This window comes from Mus caroli, unplaced genomic scaffold (assembly GCF_978045245.1).
Source record: "Mus caroli unplaced genomic scaffold, Mus_caroli_1 scaffold_20, whole genome shotgun sequence".
Classification (NCBI taxonomy): Eukaryota; Metazoa; Chordata; class Mammalia; order Rodentia; family Muridae; genus Mus; species Mus caroli.
Genome location: NW_028227275.1, coordinates 54,262,766 through 54,285,113, shown reverse-complemented (window position 1 = coordinate 54,285,113; position 22,348 = coordinate 54,262,766). Strand labels below are relative to the sequence as shown.

The window sequence follows — 22,348 nt, the reverse complement described above, 5'->3', positions numbered from 1 at the left end:
GGTCAGAGGGGCCGGGCCCAAGAGAACGCCGAACTACAATTCCCGATGGACCGGACATTCCAGTACGCAGTCACAGGTACCCGCGGCACGACCCGCGCTCCGGCGCACGCGCACCGAACGGTGGCGGGACTCGGCCGCGTGCGCTTTCCCGCCCTCGCCACGCCCTGCGCCATCGGCAAGGCTGTCTCCTGAGCTGTAGGCTTTTTCCGCGTGCTCCTCCTTCTCGGTTTCCCCCCAAGTCCAGGCTCCGCCTGTTTCCCTCCTCCAGGGCAGCCTCAGCCCGCTCCTGTCTTCTCTGCCTCTGCTACTTCTGCTGAAGGAGGAGGCTCCATGTTGTCCCCTCAGCGAACTGCAGCGGTGGCATCGAGAGGAGCAGGTGAGGCGTCCAATTTTCCCGGGACCCGCTCCGTGGTCACCCACGCTGCCTCCCAGTGCTTCGGCTCCGAGGTGACAAGCCGTCCCTGCCGCCGCCTTTTTTGGTGTGGCGACGGGAGGCCGCACCGCCGGGTGTCTCGGCTCGGAATTCAGGGCCGGGGCTCCTGGAGCGGGGAACGTTCCCAGTCTCCGCCGGGAGCCCGCGGCCTCCTGCGGCCTGGGGTTCTGGCCCGTCGAGCTCTGCCCTGTGCTGGGCAGGGCGTGCCGGGCGGTGGCGCGCTCCGGGTCGGGAAGTGAGGCTGGCGGTCTGTCTTAACGGGCCGGATCGGCGGAAGGCTTTATTGTTGAGCCTTAAAGTGCTGGAATGCTGCGGTGCAGCCTTGGTGTTGAAAGGTTTTATTTTAAACGAAAGACCTTGTGATACTGACAAGTATTTTAGTAAAGTTCGTTTTCCACCTGCGCTTATCTCCATGTTTGGAGATAAAAGAACTGGCCTAAATTTGGTGGTTTTGTTTTTGCAAGTTTTTTGTTTTTTAAAGTAAGTTTGATTCCTTTGGCTTTGCCGGAGACATAAAATGAGGTGGTAGAAGTACTAAATGAAAACCAAGTAGTCCCTCCATAAATTCATGGATGCAGTTTCGCCAGTCATTTTACCTGGCACTGTGCTTGTTTAATGTCTATGGCCCTGAAATGATTGCAACTTTCAGTTGCGAAATCTAAAGGAAAAAAGAAAGAGTCAACAGTAGTGTTTGAAAAATTTTTTAGCAAACCCCAGTCTTCAAATTTTAGTACGAAGTGGAATGTTTTGCGAAAGGTGAAGAAAAAAAAAAACCAAAACAAAAAAACCCTAGCAGACTAAAACGTCATGGTTCTCAGTTTTGTTTTGGAGAAGTGAAGTATAATCTAAGTAGGGATTTGTACTCTATGTCAGTATTCAGCTTACAAACTGCAACGTCAAATGAGGGCTGTTTTGCTTCCTACGAAAACCAGCTTGTATTCTAGAAATTCCTGTGCAGCTTTAACATGAGTGAGGGGATGTATGGGTGAAAAACATTTTCACCTAGTGAAGCATATAAGGCCAATACCAACATATTGTTTTATTTTCGGTAGTTTACTGTCTCTTGTAATAGTCACAACCATAAGAAAAGCAGTTGAGGGATGGTGGTGGTGCACGCCTTTAATCCCTGCACTGGGATGGAAGAGTCAGGTGTATCTCAGTTCAAAGCCAGCCTGGTCTACAGAGTTCCAGGACAGCCAAGGCTACACAGAAAAACCTTGTCTGGGTTAGGGGGAACAAAACAAACCAAACTAAATAACAAAACAAGTCACCCCCCCAAACAAACAAACCCACAAACAACAACAAAACAAAACAGAAGAGGGAGGTGTGATTGTATGCCATAATAATTTTCTTAGTGTTTAGTAAGTAAGAATAGTTTGTGGTGCTCGGGATTGAATTCAGTTTTGTGCTTTTATAGCACTTAACCCTAGTTTTTAGGGCTCTTCACAACAATGTTAAAAAAAAAAAAAAAGTCATGGTTCTCACAGTGAGACCCTGTCTGGAAAAAAAACTAAAAAAATAAAAACTGGATCTCACTGTGTAGCCATGGTTGGTCTGGAACTTTTTTTTTGAAGATCTGACTCCCTCTTCCCAGTTTTCAGATACCCACTATTCTTAGCACAACTTACAGATCCTGATTTTATTTACTCAGGGGCCAGGAAACAGTGAAAAAGAAAATCCTCATTTTGTATATTTATAATAAAATTTCTCCAATGGTAGTTGTATGCCTTTGAATAATTTATTTGATAGAAAATAAGCATTTGTTAGCTATTAGTATTTATGTTGAAATGTTGTTTTTTACAAATTAAAAAATGTTTTTATTTGAATTTCTTTTGCTAGAGCATGCTAGATGTATCTCACAGCTAAAAGTATGTTATAAATAAAGTGATAGACTTTACTTATATAGTAAGCAAGCAAAGGATTGGAGTAAGGGCATGGTTATCTGAAATGGTGAATCTAAGCTGAGTAAATATTGCCAATTAAGATATTCTTGTTTTTAAGCACCTTCCCTCTAAAAGAAGCCTTTCTTTAAGCTCGATGAGGTGGCTCACATTTGTAATCCCAGTATTTGGGAGGTGAGACAGAATTGGCATGGATTTGATGCCAGGCTAGACTACATAGTGAGTTCTAGGACAGCTTGAGCTACAGAATGGGACCCTGTCTCAAAAAACAAAAGGTAAATCCAAACAACAACAAAGAAATCAAACCAGACTAAAACAAGAAGAAACTAAGAAATAAATCAAGAAAGGTTTATTTAACTGTAACTTGACTAATTGAAACATCCAGATTAGATTTCCTGTGTTTAGGAAAGGCAAGTACAACCACTCTATTCAGAAGCAGGCAAATCTGAGTTCAAGGCCAGTGTTGTCTACAGAGCCAGTTCCAGGCCAGACAGCACTACACAGAGAAACCCTAACTTGAGTAAAACAAACACAACAGCAGCAACAAAAAACAAAAGGAAAGAAATTTGTCTCCCCCCACCCCCCACCCCCCTGGGACTGGAGAGATGATGTCTTAGTGGGCTAGAGGGTTTCCTGCTCATGTAGAGAATACATTTGGTTCCCTGTACCACAGCCCAGACTGTACCTTCTGCTGTTACCTTTTGGCCTCCTTGCCTTCTGCATGTATGTACTGCTCATAAATTCGGGAGAGTACACACATATATGCAAAAAAAAACCATAACCAGGTAGTAGCTCACGCATTTAATCCCAGGACTTGGGTGGCACAGGCATGTATCTCTCTGAGGCCAGCCTGGTCTACAGAGCAAATTCCAAGACAGCCAGAATTACACAGAAAAAAACCTACCTTGAACAACCCCCCTCCCCAAATTTTTTTTTCTCTAGCTGATAAAAGGCTGAATAGTTTTTATTTTTGTTTTAAGATGAAGTACTTTGTGTTGCCTAGGCTGTCTTTGAACTATAGATTCAAGAAAACCCCAGCTCAGCATCTTGAATAGCTGTGACTGCTGGTATATACCATCTCACCTAACTTTTGATTTAAGTTTTAGATTCAGACCTGTCTTTTTTTTTTTTTTTAAAGATTTGTTTATTTTATATTTATATGAGTACACTGCAGCTGTCTTCAGACACACTAGAAGAGTGTACCGGAGATGGCTGTGAGCCACCATGTGGTTGCTGGGAATTGAACTCAGGACCTGTGGACGAGCAGTCAGTGCTCTTAATTGTTGACCCTTCTCCAGTCCTCAGCCCTGTCTTTGTAGTTTCTGAATCGTTTTTAGCTAAAGATTATTATCATCATTATTGTGTGTGGGTTCATGATGGATGTGTGTGGATGATAATGCTATGGCCTGTGTGTAGAGGTCATAGAACAACTTGGTATATTCACTTCTCTGCTGGGTTCCAGCAATGGAATCCGGTCAGCAAACTTTCCAGGCAGCACCTTTACTTGCTGAGCCCTCTTGGCTGCTCAGTTTCTGAATCCTAAATACTAGTCATACTTTGTTGTTAAAAACCCATATCATGGTCTAGAGAGATGGCTCAGCGGTCAAGAGCACTGACTGCTTTTCCAGAGGTCCTGAGTTCCATTCCCAGCAGCCACATGGTGGCTCACAACCATCTGTAATGGAATCTGATGCCCACTCTTCTGGTGTGTCTGATGGCAGCAACAGTGTACTCATACACATAAAATAAATACATCTCTTTTTTTTGTTTTGTTTTTCAAGACAGGGTTTCTCTGTGTAGCCCTAGCTGTCCTGGAACTCACTCTGTAGAGTAGGCTGGCCTCGAACTCAGAAATCCGCCTGCCTCTGCCTCTGCCTCCTGAGCACTGGGATCAAAGGCGTGCGCCACCACGCCCAGCTTAAATACTTCTTTTTTAAAAAACCCATAACACATTAGATGTTTCTGTTAGCAGGTAAAACAGTTTTGTTTAGCATCTTATGCTAAAGCACACGATTGTAAATGAATTGGAAAAAACTTCCCTCCTCAGTGCTTTGACTAGAATATACATTTTCCCCAGTGTTCTGGTGGTTGGGTTTGAGCAGCTTCATGGGAACAAGCTTTTCTGTGTATCTCCTGGCACATTTTTTGCCTTAAGGGAAAGTGCAACATAGAAGCCAGAAAGAACAACATGCTGCAGTTGCGAAGTCAGGAGAGGACTTCTTAGCATACTTCCTTTGTCTCTGATGTTTTCTCTGGCTTTGTGAATTAAAGGCTTTGTGCTTTAAGGACTGCCAGCAAAGGCAAACATGGAAATGGTATGCCTCTTTTTGGGTGTGTTGCTCTTGCCCTTTAGAGAATATGTTATTTCAGAAGGGGACTGGAAAACTCAGGTCATAACTTCACCATGAGTCATATAGTCTACTTTGTAACTTTGGTTCCTGTGCTTTTAAGAATCCTTTGGAGCTGGGCGTGGTGGCACACGCCTTAGTCTCAGCCTTTAGTCTTAGCACTCGGGGAGCAGAGGCAGGTGGATTTCTGAGTTCAAGGCCAGTGCACAGAGAAACTCTGTCTGGAAAAACCAAAAAAAAAAAAAAAAAAAAAAAAAAAAGAATCCTTTGGACAGAGAGGACGAGTACTGAGGATGGTTCTAGCACAGTAGGTTTTTTTTTTTTTTTTTAAGTTTTTCCTTTCCTGTTAAGTTCTTTTAGAGAGTTATTTTATGTGTATGAGTGTTTTGCCTGCATGTATGTATGTGCACCATGTGCATGCCTGGTGCCTGCAGAGGTCAGAAGAAGGTATCATATACCTTGGTAATGGAGTTATGGACAGTTGTGAGCTGCTCTGTGGGTGCTGGGAGCCAAATCCCAAGTCCTACAAGAGCAACAACTGTCTTAACTACTGAGCCATCTTTTCAGCTTCTCAGTGGTACTTAACAGAAGATGGTTTTTGTGTTTGTGTCTTTTTTTCTTTTAAAGATTTATTTATTTTATGTATGTGAGTACACTGTTACTGTCTTCAGACACAACAGAAGAGGGAATCAGATCCCATAATAGATGGTTGTGAGTCACCATGTGGTTGCTGGGAATTGAACTCAAGACCTATGGAAGAGTGGTCAGTGCTCTTATCCGCTGAGCCATCTCTCCAGCCTGTCTATGTGCCTTTTAAAAATGTCTGTAGGTGTTTTGGATGTCATCCTTATGGGTAATACTGATCCCATTAGTATGTAGTGGGTACAGAGTAGGGATGCTGCTAAATATCAAGTAGTCCATAGGATCCCCTCTCTCCACAAAGGGTTTTTTGGCCACTAGTTGTCAGTATTGCCAAAATTGCCAGGCTTGATCCTACACTGTTTAATTAATCCATTAGATTTTTTGAAGTAGCAATGGTAACTGCTTTCAGTTAGCCATTTTCATTGAACGCACCACTGTTCAGATGTAATTCTTAAATGTTTGAGAACCACTTAAACTTACTCATTATAGGACTGGGCATGTACCAGAATACTTGCTGGTAGACTACTTGTGTGGCATGCACTGAGCCATGATTTGTATTCCAGAACCCCCCATGAAACTGGGCCAATGATCTCACTATTCAGGAAATGAATTCAGGGGGATCAGAAATTCACGGTTATTCTCGCAAGTTCAAGGACACCCTAGGCTACATGATATTCTATCTCAGACAGAAACCGCACAGGTTTTATGTGTATATCTTTTTGTGTACTTGTGGGCTTGGGATCGAATCCAGAGCCCTGTGGATGTTGCTCTGCCACTGAGCTACACCCTTAGTTGTCCTAATAATGTCTCAGAGTTTAACCTGAAGTAAAGTTGGCTTTGTGTATTCTTTTGTAAAATTGAAAAGGCTAACCATGATTACTAGCCAACCTATGCTGTGCTTTTTAACCTATGCCAATTTGTTTTTCTTTCTCCATTGGCAAGAGACACAAGGTTTCTCTGTTGTGTACCTCTGGCCTTGAACTCAGATTCTCCTGGGATCAAAGGTGTCCTCTATTAGGATCCTGTGCCAGATTGTTTTTGTTGGTTTAGATATTAAATTCAGGGCCTACTCTATCCTAACTTTGTGCTACAATATTGAGCTACATTCCCAGGCTTCCTGCTCCCTCTATCCCAGCCTGGGCTGGGCTGGAACTTGCTGAGTAGACCAGGCTGGCCTCAGAAATCCTGCTCCACTGCTTTCCAAGTGCTGGGATTAAATCACCATTACTGGCTGTGTTTTTAAGGCCTGTAATGTAGGGATCAGTGCTGTAATATCCATGTGTAGAAAATTTTATAATTTACCTGTCAGTCTTTTAACTTCATTTTTCATTCAGTGTGAGTGATTGTCATTTAAGTGTGGAAACTATATAGAATGTAGTTTACTAGGGAGATTGTTTGAGTTGGCCTATTAAACCTCTTGGTTAGTGTGGACTCGATATATTGTGCCAAAAGTAAAGGGTAAGTCAGTAGTTAATAAGTAATTAGGAGAGAGGTTGTGATGTCACATAAGCTGTTAGGCTACTTCTTCTTTTTCTCTTTTCCTTTTCCTTTTTCTTTTTCTTTTTATTTTTCTTTTTGGTTTTTCAAGACAGGGTTTCTCTGTGTAGCCCTGGCTGTCCTAGAACTCACTTTGTAGACCTGGCCTTGAACTCAGAAATCCTCCTGCCTCTGCCTCCCAAGTGCTGGGATTAAAGGTGTGCACCACCACCACCCGGCCCTCTATTTATTTTCTTGAAGTTTATGTGAATATGGATGTAACTAGATTTCAAGAATAATATCCTCTTTTCCCTTTAAAGAAGCAGTTATTTTCCAGAGTACACATCTGCACACTGAGGCAATACATGATACCAGAGATTGTAAGACTTACACACATGTGGACAACAGATACGAGATTTATGAAATCAAGAATTTGAGATTCTTGAGAGATAAGGCAGATCTGGTAGCTCATGCCTGTAATCCTAACAGATATCTGGGAAGCCAAATAAGGAGGACTGCCATGAGTTATAGGCTAGCTTGAACTACAATGTGCGACCCTGTCTCTGAAAACAACCCCAAACCAAAACCACAACAGAAAACCAAAAAAGTGCAGTTAGGTTTTAGGGCTAAACAGTTTCTGCCTGGCTTTGTAGTACAAATGAAGATGTTGAACTGAAGTGGTTTATTCAGGGCAGACCCAGGGCCAGAACTCTGGTATTGTTATAGAGGCTTCTCTTCCCTGCCCACTGCCTCGGTACAGTGATGACCTTTGCCCTTAATCCTCGCACTGTAATGCCAGCACTCTGGAGGCTGAAGCAAGAAGATTGAGAATTTGAGGTGATTCTGGGCAAGAGCCTGTCTAAAAACAAAAAGCTCAAATAAAAATGCCCCCAAATAATCTTTGCTAAGGCAGAAACTTCAGTTATAGAAGAGAGAGATGATGGTAAGACTTGGTAATATATTGCATATAGGGAGATAAGGCTGGGAAAGTGCAGAGGACTTGGATGGAGTAATTGAGAGGAAACATTTTGAAATACTAAGTGTAGACTTGTAAAATGTTACTACTGGGGAGTTTTGAAAGGAGACTGGAGGTGAACCAGTCACATCACAGAGGCTGAGTGGTAGAACTGGAATAAGGACTTGTCTCCTGACTCTTCAGGTCAGTGTGTTTGCACATATTCCTCCTGCTAGTATGAGTGGAACGTTTAGTGACTCTATACTTAGGCCTTTGAACATGTTGCTTCAGAGGTTAGAAAAGAGGGGAGTTAGAGCATCAAAATACAGGGTGGAAAAAGAAAGAAAAATGGTAAAAAATGAGCATAGAGTTAAAATTATAAAATAAAGAGCTCATTGAAGCTGGTCATAGTGGTCATGCCTATAGAGAAGTGGAAGTAGAGAGGTCAGGAGTTCAAGGACAGCCTTGGCTACATTTTGATTTTGAGACCCTCTGTTTCTCCCAAAAAGCTCAGAGAGAGTAAGAACTACAGGAGATTACAGAAGAGCGTTGGTATATATTAGCCACTGAGGGTGAGGAAAGAAAAGAGCTCCTGCAGGGAGATGCCAAAGAGCATGCTAAGATTTGTCCTGAATAGAGGTTTTAAGTTGCCATTTCCCACATATGTCAGATGCTATGCTTTAGCCTTTTATTTATTTATTTTGACACAGCTTCTCAGTGTATAGGCCATCCTAGGCGTGAACAGATAATCTGACATAGTTTGGGTTTGAATCAGCCATTGTTCTTACTCTTCCCCGTTCTTGCAGCTGGGTATTAGGTTTATAAATGGAGGCTGAAGTGGTTATGTTTTCTAGAGTTACATGAGACAAGGTCATAGGCTTTGGTTGAGTCACAGTTGTCTGCTGCTTGTGGGTGTTGTTCTGGGAACTTGAACACAAGTCAAAAAAATCCTGCCCTCATAGTACTTAACATTTTGGAGTAGAGAAAACCAAAATTGAGGCCTTGTCCTCATGCTAGAGCCTATTTTTTTATTCATCTTATCATACTATTTAAGAGGGCAGGTCAGATAGCTTCCAGGTAAAAATGCTTACTGCTAGCCTGTTGTCCTGCATTCAACCCCTGGGACCTACATGATAGAAAGAGAATACTAAGTCCTCTAAGTTTTCCTCTGATGTCTTTATATGACACCAGTGCAAGCATACATACAGACACATACACAACACACACACACACTAGGATGAAAATTTAAACTAGTTACTCAGAGGGAGAGGTAGATGATCCAGACAAGGTTAGTTAAAAGTTGAAGTCTAGGTCAAGAGCAAGAAGCATTTCAGGCCTTGGGAATAAGTGGTTGCATAGGTCATCTACTTGAAATTGTGGAGTTAAAGACAGGGCAAGATAAGACTTGAGCCGTAGCTTTCTCCCTGTAGAAATACCAATGAGAAGGACTTTTACAAGCAGGATGAGAACAGGCAGGGTAGTATAGGGAATAGTGATAGTTCTTACAGGATGGAAGCTTAGCTGGAGCTATCAGTCCATAAATTGTTTTAGTTTGCTTTGTTTTGTGTGTGTGTTGCTAGGGGTAGAACACAGGACTTTATGCATAGGCAGTCCTCTGCTATTGAGCTGCATCCCTATACCTGGTAATTTTGATAGCTTTTAATGTGACTGTCTCCATGGTGTACTTAGTATTTATTTTTTGGCTTCTTGAGATAGGGTTTCTCAGGACAGTTCTGGCTGTCCTGGAACTCGTTTCTAGACCAGGCTGGCCTCGAACTCAGAGATCTGACTGCCTTTGCCTCCTGAGTGCTGGGATTAAAAGCATGCACTACCACTGCCTGGCTATGATATACTTAATACATCCTAAGGGATGAGGTAGTGATGTAGTTAAAGGAACAGTCACAGGCAATCAGTGACTGCCAGGTGGAAAGAAGAAAGGGCATGCTGGTAAGGAACAGGGCTCTAAGTTTTCATTTTTTTTTCCAATGTCCTCTATGAGGGCAATTTTTTTTTTCCCTCTCTCTGTTCAGTACTATATATCCTAAGTTCCTAGACAAGTATGCACACTAGTGCTGAGATAAACCATCTAACCCCTAAGGTTTAATTAAGGAATTTTGTTTTTAAATTACATTTTATTTTTTTACTTAATTCATTTTACATCCCATTCACTGACCATCTTCCAGTCACCCCCTCCCACATTCTTTCCCCCCATCCCCCCTTCCCCCTCTTCTCTGATTGGGTAGGGGCTCCCCTTGGGCAGTCTCTCACCCTGGCACTTAAAGTCTCTTCTAGGCTAGGCGCTTCCTCTCCCACTGAGGCCAGACAAGGCAGCCTAGCTAGTAGAACATAGCCCACCTACAGGCAACAGTTTTTGGGATAACTCCCATTCCAGTTGTTCTAATTAAGGAATCTTAATGATTCTGGAGTCTAGGATAAATCAGCAAAGGCCCTTTATGTGTTATCTACAGTGGGAGGGTTCAAAATGAGTTTGTTTTTGTTTTTGTTTTTGTTTTTGTATCAGTAATAAAGCCCTGCTGTCTTTAGGAAGCAGGATGGTGGTGGCATGGTAAAGAGTGGGGTGCTTAATGTATATACATTGATTTGTTGGTGATGTGTCATTTCAAAATAATTTTGTGTGTGTGTGTGTTTCAAAGAGCCACTGTTAGTGAACATTTAGCCCTGAGGATGTTAATGGCTGCTTATATTCCCAATGAAGGGGCATGCAGGGTCACCCCAGCACTAATAATGGCATGCTTTTCTTTACTCTTGCTAATGTATTGCAAGAACCAAGAGAGGCAACAGAGTAACAGTTTCCTTTTCATTCTCCCTGTCCTCAGCAGTCTCCAACTTTTCTTGTGGTGCATTTCATTGAATATAACTGTATCTTTTTGTCGTTGGGTTATTCCATCCTGCCTGTAACCTGTACAGTCTTAACTTTCATGTCTTTTGGCTGATAGTGCCACCAGCATCTTTAGGATCATAGCCTTTGACTGTGCAATACTGCATATCACCCATGTTGGCTGTGTGTCATTCTCATTCATTTATGCTGAAATAGAACAATAGCTGGAATTGAAAGTGCTAGTGTATAAACTTGGTAATAAAAATCTTGGTAGATTCTTGTATTGGTTACTTGATTTGGTTGTGTTTGAAAGTTGCTATGTTACTGAGTTAAACAAAATAGGAACCATTCTTTCCCATAAAAGTGAACTGGTAGGGCACTTCTGCATGAAGTTTAGGACCTGACTCTCTTGTGCACTGCAGTGCTCTAGGGTGTTGTCCTCCTGTGCCTGAGCCTCACTGACTGGCTTCCATTTCTCTATCCAGTCAGAAAGGGGAATCTGGAAGTTGCCTGTATTTTTTGTCCAGTTACTCTACTACTCAAAACTTACATGTGTCATGTGATCAAAGTTGGTTTGGAAATGTCTTTCTTTTGGGCAGTTATATGTCCTGCTAAAAACTTACATAGAGGATGGGGATGAATTAGACAGTAATGATACATTGTTGTTAAAATTCCATCCCATAAACAACCTCTGTTTACTACTTCTCCTAAGGGCCCAACCATAAACCAAAGTACAGTTCTGTCATGAGTACACTGGGTAAGTTTATTGAGCTTCCTTACAGAGCAGAGGGGAAGGATTTCTTACAGGGGTGTGAGGGCTCCTTCTCCCAATAGGTCTTTTCCCAATTGGAAAGCCTTTCCCTAGAACGTTAGTTCAAATAAGATAGAGTTGCATACAGTAGGTATCTTAGGGTTGCTATTGCTGTAATGAAACACCATGACCAAAGCAACTTGGGAGGAAAAAGTTTATTTAGCTTAAGCTTCCATGTTACAGTTCAAGCATCAAAGGAAGTCAGGATAGGAACTCAAGCAGGGCAATAAACTAGGCAGAGCTGATGCAATAGCCATGCGGAGTACTGCTTGTTGGCTTGTTCCCCATGCTTTCTTATAGAACCTTGCCCAGCCTACTTTCTTAACAGAACTTAGGACTACCAACCAGTCTCCCATAATTCACCCATGACTCACTAATTAAGAAAATGTCCCGGGCTGGAGAGAGGGCTCAGTGGTTAAGAGCACTGACTGCTCTTCCAGAGGTCCTGAGTTCAAAATCTCAGCAACCACGTGGTGGCTCACAACCATCTGTAATGAGATCTGATGCCCTCTTCTGGTGTGTCTGAAGACAGCTATAGTGTACTTATATATAATAAATAAAATCTTGAAAGAAAGGAAGGAAGGAAGGAAGGAAGGAAGGAAGAAAGAAAGAAAGAAAGAAAGAAAGAAAGAAAGAAAGAAAGAAAGAAAGAAAGAAAGAAAATTCCCTACAGGATGTCTACAGCCTGATCTTAGGGAGACATTTTCTCAATTGAAGTGCCTTTTTCTCTGATGACTCTAGCGTGTGTCAAGTTGACACAAAACTAGCCAGCACTAGTAGTAGGTAGTGGCTGGATACTAAGGATAGGGTCTTGTGACCTCCACAAAGCAGTGTAAACAGTCAACAATCCTAACTGGGATAATCATTTTTGCCAGAGGCCAACAGCTGAACATCCCAAGGTGGCAGTTGTTGTCTAATGTATGCAAATGCCGTAATGTAACCCATTTCTTTGTATGACCGCCCCCCCCCCACCAAAAGAGAAGCACACACATACACACAAAAACCCAACACTGTTACATAACAAGGAGAAATCAGAGAATATTAGGGTGTTGACACAAAAACTCAGCTTTCACTATAAAGAGAAATAAGAGATAGTTTGTTCTGGAGCCATATTTGAATGACCATGATCTGGGAATATAAATTTAGACTACCCTAAATCTTAGAAATGAAGTTTTGTAGTTTTACGTAATGTAAAAAAAATCAAGGCAAGTTTAAAATACATTGGTGGGTACAGCAGAGAAATAATACAACAAGATAGAGGAAGCTTTTCTGTAGGCCTCAAATGCTGTCTGATGACAACAGGTGGGTGAATGCTAGTGGTCTGGTAAGTTAATAGATTCTAAAAGCCTTTTTATCTGTTAGTCACCAGATACTAGTTGATAGAGAGATAGTTAAGGTATCTTAGGGTTTCCATTGCTGTGAAGAGACACCATGAGCACCGTAACTCTTAATTGGGGCTGGCTTACCATTTCAGAGGTTTAGTCCATTATCATCATGGCAGGAAGCAGGCAGTATGCAGGCAGGTATGCTGCAGGAGCCGCTGAGAGTTTTACATCTTGATCCACAGCCAGCACTGGGTGTAGCTGATGATAGGAGACCTCAAAATCACCCTACAGTGACCCACTTCTTCCAATAAGGCCACACATGAATTTATGAGGGTCATACGTATGGAGATCATCACACAGGAATGGCTGTTCTGGGAGCCAGAGCTAGTCCAGACAAGGTGGTTAGCTTCTGGGTCTGGAACACTCCAACCTCTCCACATTATTACAGTTCTAATCAGTCAGCAGTCTGTACAGACACAGCTTCTAAGTATTCTTGTTGACTGAGGGAATGTCTTCTCTGCCACTGTTGAATTTTGTTTCGTAAGCTGCTTTGAGTTCTGTACATTACTTTAACACTGGCTTTTCCTTAAGAATACATTTCTAAGGTGCTGGAGAGATGGCTCAGCGGTTAGAAGCATTAACTGCTATTCCAGAGGTCCTGAGTTCAATTCCCAGCAACCACATGGTGGCGCACCACTATCTATAATAGGATCTGATGCCCTCTTTTGGTGTGTTTGAAAAGAGCTACAGTATACTCATATACATAAAATAAGTACATCTTTTTTTTTTTTTTTTTTTTAAAAGATACATTTCCCAGAGTTTTCATTTTCATTTTTTAAATTACAGGAGTGGAACCCAGGGACTTGCATGCACGCAGTGGGCAAATGCTCTACTAGAGGGCTGCCACCCCAGGCCCAGATTTTCTCAGTTCTTTTATATGAGAGACTAAAGACCTTTGGGTCTTGGATTTATTTGCTGCTGTGCCAACAATTAGTCTAAGATAGCTAGAAGTAGTGGCACATGCTTGTAATCACAGCATTTGGGAGGCTGAGGCAGGAGGATATTGAGTTTTAGATCAGCTTGAGATACATAATAGATTCCAGATTTTTTTAAAAATCCCCTTTCCTGTGTGTGTGTGTGTGTTACACGTGCGCTCGCTTGTGTGTGTGGGCACACGTGTGTAGGTATACTTGGAGGCCCATGGTTGACATCAGGAATCATCTTCAATTACTCGTCTACCTTTGTTGACCAGTGCCTGTTACTCAAATCCAGAGCTTACAGATATAACCAGTTAGGTTAGTCAGCTTGCTCTGGGGAGTCGGCCTTGTGAAGGTAGAATTATAACCATCCTGGATTCTGGAGATCAGAATTTTCACAAGCATTTCTTTGGAAGAACAGGCAGTGCTCTTAACCTCTAAGCCATTTCTCCAGCCCTTAGCTTTTATTGTTATAATAAGCCTTAATCAGCACTATAGCTGGGCAGGTATCTGCCTTCTAAGCTATTAGTATCTGTTTCCCCATTAATAACCCCAAATTAAAATTCACCATGTTAGCTGGGCAGTGGTGGCTCAGCTTTTAATCCCAGCACTTGGGAGGCAGAGGCAGACGGATTTCTGAGTTCGAGGCCAGCCTGGTCTACAGAGTGAGTTCCAGGACAGCCAGGGATACACAGAAAATCCCATATACTCCTTCTTTTACAGTTATGGCTATTGTATATGTTATGTGCCTTATGAAAGCTTTTGTTCTCTTCATGGTGTGTGTGTGTAAAACTTAATGTTTTTTTTTTTCTGGTTTCTAAATGGGCATAGGTGATGCCATGGAAAATGGAAAACCTGGTCCAGTGCAGGTTGTTTTGGTTCATAAAGAACAACATTCCTTTGAGCTAGAAGAGAGAGCCTTGGCCAGCATCCTCCTCCAAGACCATATCCGAGATCTTGATGTGGTGGTAGTATCAGTGGCTGGTGCTTTTCGAAAGGGCAAATCCTTCATTCTGGACTTTATGCTGCGATACTTATATTCTCAGGTAAGAAAGACTTAGTTAATTTTAAAGTAGAAAGTGAGAAAAATAAGGTCATGAATTATTCTTGATGTATAAAATCACATAAGATTTGATGAGGGGGCTGGGAGATGGCTCAGTGGCTAAAAGCACTGACTGCTCTTCCAGAGGTCCTGAGTTCAATTCCCAGCAACCACATGGTGGCTCACAGCCATCTGTAATGGGATGCCCTCTTCTGGTGTGCCTGAAGATAGCAACAGTGTACTCATATACATAAAATAAATAAATACATCTTTACAAAAAAATAAAGATCTGGTGAGTGGTTGGGGTATGTAGTATAGTGGTCCAGTGTTTGTCTATCATGTGTGAGGCCCTGTATTTTATTCCCAGTGCCTCTGAAAATGAAAGCAAAGATGTAACATAACATCCGATTTCTCCTCTAGAAGGAAGGTGGTCATTCAGACTGGTTGGGTGACCCAGAAGAACCACTGACAGGATTTTCGTGGCGAGGGGGCTCTGATCCAGAAACTACTGGGATTCAGATTTGGAGTGAAGTTTTCACTGTGAAGAAGCCATGTGGAAAAAAGGTAAGGATGTTAAGATAAAGAAAGAAGGAAGGGAAGAGAGAAAAGAAAAGAAAGAAAGGAAAGAAAAGATTTAGACATTATTACAGAATAACTAAATGAAAACTTGTGTTTCTTTTGTTTTCTTGAGATAGGAATTTTTTTGGTTTTGGATAAGTTTGCCAGGTTGGTCTGGAACTCGGTAGGTAACACTAGGCTGGCCTTGAGTCATCCTGAGATGGCACCTTCAGCTGCCTGTGTTCTGGGATCATAGGTATGGGGAGAGGAGATGGAGTCACATGATGAAGCCTGGGAAATCCGACTCTGGAGACCAGCATTAGGGTGCAGATCTCAGTTTATTGCCCAGCATATAAGCTTATATACAGTGTTTGAACCAATCCCAACCCCCTAATCCTTGTCCATTTGTATCTCACCACATCATCACTGGCCTCCAATGGAAGCCATGCCTGATGAGGTTACTCTGAAGGAGTGGGGGGAGTATCCTCACCTCTTAGGACTCCATGAAGACAGGGGAAGCAGCTGTGCCCTGGCCTCGGTTCTTCTTTGCTGTCTCACTGGTGTTCTGGGAGCAGTCTTAGATCTATGCCATGTGAGGCAGATCAGGACTCTTAGAGGAGTCCCAGGAGCCTGTGGTGCCTCGCTCTCCATCCTACTTTTTCCTTCACAAGGTTGACTTCCTCATCCCCCACACATAGGTGCACACTAACTTGCTTGTCACTAGATGAGAACTTTAACATACACTGTGTTAATCCAATCAAAAAATAAATTAGATTCTTTTAAATCCATGATAACTCCTATCTCCTAATGTAATTGCTGTTTTTTCCTGTTGAGTTATTTTGACAGTAGATCCTACAGTGTGCTTATTTAAACCCTTTACTAAGTGGAAAGCTTGATGCAGGGAGGTGTCGATATATATATATACATTTTATAATAAAAATTTTTGCTTTGTAAAGCTGACTACTCACTCAAACCTTCCTTCCATTTTTGAATTCCTTTAATAAAAAAGCCACTCTAATGTTAAACAAAAGTGTTGTAAAACAAAAGAAAGCAACTATTAGAGCTGTATATGCTATTTGTATGTCTTAGGTCACAACTTAGAGGCCAGCTTGAGCTTCTTAAAATGTACATAAAAGAGCTTGGCAAGGTGACTTGTGCCTGTAATCTCTGTATTCAAGAGGTTGAAGCAGAGAGATTGGCACACATTTGAGGCCAGCATGGGCTATAAAATGTGGGACCCTGTTTCAAAGACGACAACAGAAAAAGTGGTTTGGCAGTTTACTGTGTTAGTCTGTGACCTGAGACCATTTCCATCAATGTTGAGTCCACATGTAGTTTCTGCTTCTCAGAGAGCTTCCAGTGAGTCCTCTTGTTTCCTCTTTAGTCTCATTTTCTAGTTAGCAGACACATGTGATTGTAAGCTTTTGTTTAATTGGATCTCATGCTGATGGTTCAGGATTTATCCTGTACAAGTGTCTGATTCGGGGTTTTTAGAATAAACATAAAACTGATAAAACAGGTATCATCACCATCTGACTGTAAAACATTTTATTTCCTTGAAAGAGGCCTTCTTCCAGCTCCTAGTCTGCTAATCCACTCTCGCCTGAGCTGTCCGGAGCTGCGGCCTGCTTGGAGAACGTGCTGTGCTTGCACCTCACCTTCCTTTCTCTCCCTTTTTTTTCTGCCATCTTCTCCTTTTCCCTGCCTTCTTGTCTTTTTTTGGTATTGGGGATAGAACCTAGTGTGTTCTATCTCTCAGTTACATCTCCTCATGAAGCTGTCTGTTTATGTTATATAAGTGAAATGATATGTGTTTTTTGGATCTGGCCTCTATTCAGCCTAATTCTCTTATAGCATCCATCAGTCCTTTACTCTCTTCCATGACTGAACAATATTCCACTGTATAAGAATACTATACTTTCTTTAATACATCAGTTGTGACTGTTTGGACTGTGTATATCTTTGGTGTATTATAAATAATGCTGTCTGTACATGCCTGCAATCTTAGTACTTGGGGAGCTGAGACATGAGTCTCTGGCTGGCTTAACATCCTGTCTAAACTAGCCTCTTCCACCAAACAAAAACCCAGGGCTAGAGAAGTAGGTCAGTGGCTCAAGAGCATTTGTTGTTGCTGCTCTTTTAGAGGCCCTGGGTCCTTTTTTTTTTTTTTTTTTTTAAAGATTTATTTATTATTATATCTAAGTACACTGTAGCTGTCTTCAAATGCACCAGAAGAGGGAGTCAGGTCTCATTACAGATGGTTGTGAGCCACCGTGTGGTTGCTGGGATTTGAACTCAGGATCTTCGGAAGGGCAGTTGGTGCTCTTAACCACTGAGCCATCTCTCCAGCCCTGGACCTGGGTCCTCTTAAACACTCATACCACAAAATACTCATGTGGTGATAATTTTGGAGTTTTGGTTCTTTGAAAAACAGAAATATTACCAGAATGTGTTTTCCTTTTGATTCCAGGTGTGCAAATATGGGGCTTCTTTGGCTCTGATTTGCCTCATACTCTAGCAGAAGCATGATTTTGCCAGCTGCAGATAGTTTTTGCCATTCTGTGATATTTGGAGTCCTGGGGACTTTTCGGAGGGTATGTAAATGTTGTTGGGTTGTTGGTTGGTTGCTGTTGGTTGAGATTTGTTAAGTAGTTATGCCCAAAGAAGAAACAACAGGAAGACTTTAGATATCCTGACAGTGAAGATCAAACTTGTCCCAAGGAACTTGATGCCCTTAATCAGCAGGAAGTCGTCTGGTGACACTTTCTGACCTCTGACTTTACTCAGGGATCTCTCTTCTTTCCTCTCGGCTCTGTTTTCTCTCTTATGTAGGGTTAAGAGGTTGTAAGGTTAGAAGAGAAAGAGTGGCGAAGGGTGGAAGATAGAAAAATCCACAAAGTAGCCAAATAACAACTACACACTCATATACACAAAAATAAAATAAACACATCTAGAAAATTATTAAAAATACTACCCACCATAAACATCTATGTACAAGCTTTTCTAAGATCGGAGGTCTCTTGTATATATCCATGTTTACTTTTCCTGTCTGTGACAGATACTTGAGATACACGACTTAAGGGAGGAAAGATTTATTTCAGTCACAGCTCCAGAAATTTCAGTCCTTGGTGTTTATTACTGAGGGCTAGAGACCAATCTGTACATGACAGGAATCGTGATTATGCAGGGTTGACTGTCATGATGGGAAGCTCAGGGTGGGACAGATTAACTCACTGCAGTTGACAGGAAGCTAGAGACAGGAGGGGCCAAGGCGAGCATATGCCTCAGAGTTATGTCCTGGACCACCTACTTCCTCATTCTTTACGAGCTCATCAGTGGGTCACCATTGGTGAGACGAATGAATACCCTCACAGTGAGTTACCTCAGTTAGACTCAGGAGCTGAGGAACAAGTCTTCAACAAAAGAACTTCTTGGGGAAAATGCTAAATGTGTTTCTGTGTCACCTGGCAACTCTGACTGCCTTTAATTAATTAATTAATTAATTTTTGGTTTTTCAAGACAGGGTTTCTCTGTGTAGCCCTGGCTGTCCTGGAACTCACTCTGTAGACCAGAAATCCACCTGCCTCTGCCTCCCAAGTGCTGGGATTAAAGGCGTGTGCCACCATGCCTGGCAAGATTATATTTCTAAATCAAAGCTGGTCTCCAATTTGATATCTTAGCCTCCTGAGTTCAATATGCATGGCTTATTTGTTCTATTTATGTGTATTAACTTATTTGATGGCTTGTACATACCTCTGAATAGTCCCCATTCCCTGTTTGAGACATCTTGGGGTGTGTGTCTGTGTATATTTTGTGTTGGTGCATATGTGTTTGTGTGTTTGTGTAGTGTGTGGTCAGAGCATTAGCCTTTGGTGTCATCGTTAGGAATGCTATTTATCTCTTTTGAGACAGTGTCTCATTGGCTTGGCGTTTACCAGTTAAGCTAGACTGTTGGCCGTGAGCTGTAGGGGTTGGCTCTTCTGCCTTTGCTTCTCCAGAGTTGGGATTACAGGTGTACACCATGAAGTTTTAGGATTTTCACATGGGTTGTGGGGACTCAAATTCAGGTCTTCATGCTGTGAGGCAAGCCTTTTACTGGCTGAACCATCTCCTCTCCAATTCCATTGTGTGTGTGCAACTTAGTAGTTATGAAATGGTAAGTCCTTGTGGTTTTGATTTTCATTTGTATTTTACTAGTGATGAATAGTATTGAATTTTTTTTTTCCAGATACTTAAGAGCCATTTAGACTTCTTTGGAGAAATGTCTATTGAAATCAAACCCAAAGTTTACAATAATTTTTATTTTATGTATATTGGTATTTTGCCTATGTATAAATCTGTAACACATATGTAACTGGTATCTGTGAATATATAATTGATATATGTGAAGGTCAGAAGAGGGCATTGGATCCTCTGGAACTGGAGTTACAGATGGTTATAAACTGCCATGTGGGTGCTTGGAATTGAACCTAGGTCCTCTGGAAGAGTAGTAAGCGCTCTTAACCACTGAACTGTCTCTTTAGTTCCTGACTTATCTTTGTAAATTAGCTTACAAAGTAGCAGGTTTCATTATGATTTCTCATACATACTTAAGTTTTAGTTGACTCTATCTCACCTCCTCCATTTTGTCCCCATTCCCATTTAAATATTTTCAGTTCCCAGTGTCCTTTCTTCCACTTTCAAATCATGTGCCTTCTACTACTCCCACTTTTCTTAAAGCTTCCCAGGGATGGACAATAGGGGGAGGGGCTACCTGGGAGAAGAACTGAGAGGAAAGGTGGGGGCTGACATCAGGATGTACAGTGAATAAATAAATAAGTTAATGAAAAGTAAAAGGAAGAAAAAGCTTCCCTTCCCTCTCTTGTGGGCCCTTTTCTAGGTTTTGGCCTCTACATATTCATCCACATAAATGGTGCATATATAAAAAATGAGAAGATGGGATCTGCATGTGAAAGAAAACATGGTGTTTGTCTTTCTGAGTTTGTGTCACCAATGTTAATATACTATTTTTCATTCCCACCCACTTTTTTGGGAATTTCATTTTTGTTTACATTTACCACATTTTAAAAAATCTAGGGTGAGTTCATTTTCTTTTCTTTTCTTCTTTCTTTCTTTCTTTCTTTCTTTCTTTCTTTCTTTCTTTCTTTCTTTTTTTTTTCCCCCCTGAGACAGGGTTTCTCTGTGTAGCCCTGGCTGTCCTGGAACTCACTTTGTAGACCAGGCTGGCCTCAAACTCAGAAATCCACCTGCCTCTGCCTCCTGAGTGCTGGGATTAAGAGTTCATTTTCTTATTGTGAATAGAAAAGCAGTGAACACAGATGAGCAATGAGCATACCTGTGGTAGCATATGGAGTCCTTGGTATGCATATGGTGGTATAGTGGGATCATACAGGAAATCTATTTTTAATTTTTAAGCTACTGATTTCTGTAGTGACTATTGTAGTTTACATTCTCAATAAATAAATGTTTCATAACTTAATTAAAAATGAAATGCCTGGTGGATAGTGAGGTAAGTGGCTGGCTATGACATTGATGTTTTCCTTTGGTGGCATAATTTTATCCTTTATGTTGTTCCATATGCTTGTGTTTTGTAGCATCTCACCAGGTCAGAGCACATAGCCACTAGTGAAGTGCTCTTACCAAAGCAGGAACTGAATTGCTTGTTCTGATAGAACCTACAAGCAGTGTTGGGTGACTCATGTAAATGTTACTTTCAGTTTTTCTTTCTGATTTTTTGAGACAGGGTCTCATTCTATAGCCTATCCTGGACTATTCCTTATGTATTCCGGGCTGATCTTGAACATACGGTTATCTTCTTTCCTCAGCTTCTCGAGTGCTGGGACTACAGGATTACTGTATACTGTAGGGATAAACTCTTGTGCATTGTATAAAAGTATCACCTGTCAATAAAGAGATGAATAGCCTATATAGCAAGGCAGGATACAGTAGAAGGTAGGACATCTGACATAGAGGAATTCTGGTATGGAGTTGTGCAGGAGATTCACCACCCAGACTTGGAGGAAGTCAGATGTATGAAACTGAGGAGAGATAACCAGCCACATGGCAGACATAGAATAGTATAAATGGGCTAATTGAGTTATGAACTAGTTGGGGAACAAGCCTAGCTTAAGGCCTAGGCATTAATTTATAAATAAACAAGCCTCTGTGGCAGTGTTTGGGAACTGGGGTGGATACAGAAAGCCTAAATGGTTACTGTGTACTTTTCTCTTTGCAGTCTCCTCCTTTTCATTTTCACCTTTTGTTTTTCTTTTTCTTTAAGGTTGCAGTTATTCTGATGGATACCCAGGGGGCCTTTGACAGCCAGTCCACTGTGAAGGATTGTGCTACCATTTTTGCTCTAAGCACTATGACTAGTTCTGTTCAGGTAAGATTCCCCTCTGTCCCTTTCCTTTGTCTGCTTCCCACTTCTCCCCTTCCCCCCTTTCCCTATTTCTTCCCTTTCTCCCTTCTTCTAGGGATTGAACCTAGGATTTTGAAAATGCAAGGCAACTATTCTACAGTGAGCTCTGTAGTCTGTCAATTATTTTCTGCTAATGCAATTTTTGTGGTTGTATTTAAGTGGTTTTATTTTTTACTTAATTTGGGTTTTCAAGACAGGGCTAGCCCTGGCTGTCCTAGAATTTACTCTGTAGACCAACCAGCTGACCTTGAATTCACAGAGGTCTGCCTGCTTCTGCGTCCTGAGTGCTGGGATTAAAGGCATGTGCCGCCGCCGCCACCTGGCTATGAGTGATCTTTTTAGACTGTGTTTCAGTTTGCTTTTCTGTGGCTGTGATAAACCATTCTGACTCAAGTGAACTTGGGGAAGATAAGGTTTATTTGGCTTACACTTCAGGTCATGATCCTTTATGGAAGGAAGTCAGGGCAGGAACTCAAGATAGGAATTTGGAGCTCTGGAGTCAGGAACCATGGAAGAGTGGTGCTGACTGACTGTCTCCTGCTCCTGCTTAGCTACTGTATATAGTTTACACACACACACACACACACACACTCAGATTAGGATTCCTACATACACTTGCC

General features: G+C 41.8%; 1 protein-coding gene across 3 annotated transcripts in view; it reads left to right on the top strand.

Moving 5' to 3' along the window:
* The window catches only part of Atl3 (atlastin GTPase 3), a 44,009-nt gene continuing 21,661 nt past the window's right edge, over positions 1-22,348 (top strand). The window contains exons 1-4 of one of the 3 annotated variants that reach the window (XM_085833929.1): positions 1-76; positions 14,539-14,753; positions 15,170-15,313; positions 21,588-21,692. In XM_085833929.1, coding sequence (XP_085690055.1) covers positions 46-76; positions 14,539-14,753; positions 15,170-15,313; positions 21,588-21,692 — 495 coding nt within the window. In that variant the 5' untranslated portion in view covers positions 1-45. Of the gene's footprint in view, positions 77-131; positions 377-14,538; positions 14,754-15,169; positions 15,314-21,587; positions 21,693-22,348 lie in introns of those variants that run through there. The other 2 variants (XM_085833930.1, XM_085833928.1) reach the window with 2 other exon arrangements.